This window comes from Gadus macrocephalus, chromosome 14 (assembly GCF_031168955.1).
Source record: "Gadus macrocephalus chromosome 14, ASM3116895v1".
Lineage (NCBI taxonomy): Eukaryota > Metazoa > Chordata > Actinopteri > Gadiformes > Gadidae > Gadus > Gadus macrocephalus.
The window spans coordinates 4361778-4364277 of NC_082395.1; the positions used below are offsets into that span (position 1 = coordinate 4361778).

Genomic DNA, 2500 nt, shown 5'->3' on the forward strand with positions numbered 1-2500 from the left:
AGCGCCTGTCTGGGTCAGGGCCGTGCTCAGCCTGTTGCTTATTGTACCGTCAGTGGAGGAGGTAAAGAAACACACGCACACACACTCTGACACACAAACCAGCACGCACACACATGCCGAAACACCCACCCTCGCACAAACAGACACTCACCCACACCAGCACGCAAACACACACACGCACGCACACGCACGCACACGCACGCACACACACGCACACACACACACACACACACACACACACACACACACACACACACACACACACACACACACACACTACCACCCAGAAATACACACAGGAACACACAGATGGCTGCTCTCTGCCAGCCAATGTATTGATCCATTAATATCTGTGTAGGTAACATCTAACATAGAGCAGCTCGTGTTTAATCATGCTCAACAGGGAGAAGAGAGGGCAGCTCTCTTTTCATAGCGTTAAATAAAATGGTTCCACTCACTTTGGAAAAAAAACACTTCATTAAGTTTATTAAGTTTCAAACGGGACAGAGAAAAAAACATGTCTTAATGTAATGTTCATTAACAGCACTAGTTCAAAATAAATAGGGAGGTGTATTGGATGTCTAATAATGTATTCAAATATAATTTACCAAACACTGTTACCCAAGTGAAACATTCATTTCCAACTTTTCATTAATTCTGAAATGACAGCTCCCGTGTGTTTGCTAAGTGATATTTTTTTTAATATGATTATGCAGTACTGTGTATCTTATACCCCCTCCCCAAACGACACGCTACAGAACAAATAACGCAACCGGTCGAGTTTGTTGTTGTTGTCTGTAGCGGTGTCATTAAAATATTGCATCAAGTGCGTTGTGGACGTCGGAAGTCAGAAGTTATTTATTGGCGATAGCGTCCGCAACACAAATATAACTTTGTCTTTGTGTGGCAGTTGTGGGCTGACGTCACATTGGCTCCTTGAAGTGGAGCTGAATAAACCTTGAGAGGAGTCTGCTTCAATCTGCTGTTAGTAACTAACACACACACACACACACACACACACACACACATACACACACACACACACACACACACACACACTCACTCACACGGAGACTCAATTACTGGCCAATACCCTTCTTTATCATCCCTTACCGTCCTCTTTCATTACGAATCCGAGCAGCAAAAGAGGCGAGAAGGTCACTCCAAGTGTTACTTGAACTAAAAAATCGGACTTGGGAATAAGTAAAGTGTCGAAACTAAAAGGTAAGTGTTTATTTCATTCGGTTTTTTTTTTTGATCGGAGAACAAGCGATGTGCAGTCTGCTGGCTTGATTTAGTTTCTTCTTTGCCTTCTGCTTGTCCCTCGGTCGGGATCTGGATGTCGGCAGTAGTATAACTTGTTATAATCGTTTCACTCCTAATCGTTCATTCATTCGACATCGAGCTGCCGAGCGATGGATTTGGTGCGTAAAAATGTGTAAAGTTTGGGTTAATAAGGAAAGCGAGTGTTTTCGTCGGATTGGTGACCTGATAGTGGTATCGTCTTTGTGTCCTCTCTCGTGTCGCTCTTCTTATTTCATCACATTTATCGTTTTGTCATTCAAAATATTAACTTTTACGCCCGTGAGACCACTCGCCGTGCACCTATCTTAGCTTTTACGCCCCACTTTATCCCACGATTGGTGTTTTTTGTTCGTGTGTTTGCACATATTAGTGTTGATGTTGTGATCGCCAGCGGAAGGTAGGAGGAGGAGGAGGCAGCAGCGGCGGACTACCTTTGGTCTCTCGCTGTCCGTACAAGACAGGACACCATCCATCCAGTTAATAGTTCCCTCCATGCGCAAATAAAACAATTAGTTACAAATAATAATAATAATAATATCCTCTTCTTCGACCTGGATTAAGTTGGACGGGGTAAAAATATCCATTCGCCTTTCCCCCCCCGACACCCTCCAGGTGGGGGTGTAGTGCGCCTCGTGTGCGTCCGGCGGCTGCGTCCCCTGAACGCGGCGCGCAGCTGCGCTCGGTCGGTCGGGCTGCGGAGCTTCGCGTCCCTTTGTGTGTAGTACAATATCCTCCATTTTTCTGCCCGCTTTCCGAAACAACAAGCCTTTCGCCATCTTGGTTGATATTTTTTCCAGAACCCCCCCCCCCAAGCCACACACACTCACACACACTCATACGCAAACACACACACACACACACGCACACACAGACCCGCTCCCAGGGCTCACGCACTCAATGGGAATCGAGGATCCATGTTGTGTTTTTTTTCTTCTGCTCTCGCAGCTGAGAAAGTTAAGAAAAATGTTAACTATCACGGACTGATGACGTCATGAGAAGTTTTTTTTTAACTCCCCCTTCCAGGACAATGTAGACTAGAGTTTTTAGAGGAATGACGACTTGCACACTCTGACGAGGAGAGATGTGGATATTAATATTATTGTTGGTTACGGGTGGTGTAACCACGGACACACACACACACACACACACACACACACACACACACACACACACACACACACACACACACACACAC

General features: G+C 45.5%; 1 protein-coding gene across 1 annotated transcript in view; it reads left to right on the forward strand.

Annotated features, from left to right (window-relative positions):
- ly75 (lymphocyte antigen 75) overlaps positions 1-2027 on the forward strand; it is a 48348-nt gene extending 46321 nt beyond the window's left edge. The window contains 1 exon segment of the mRNA XM_060071998.1: positions 1918-2027. Coding sequence (XP_059927981.1) covers positions 1918-2027 — 110 coding nt within the window.
- The last annotated feature ends 473 nt before the right edge of the window (positions 2028-2500 follow it).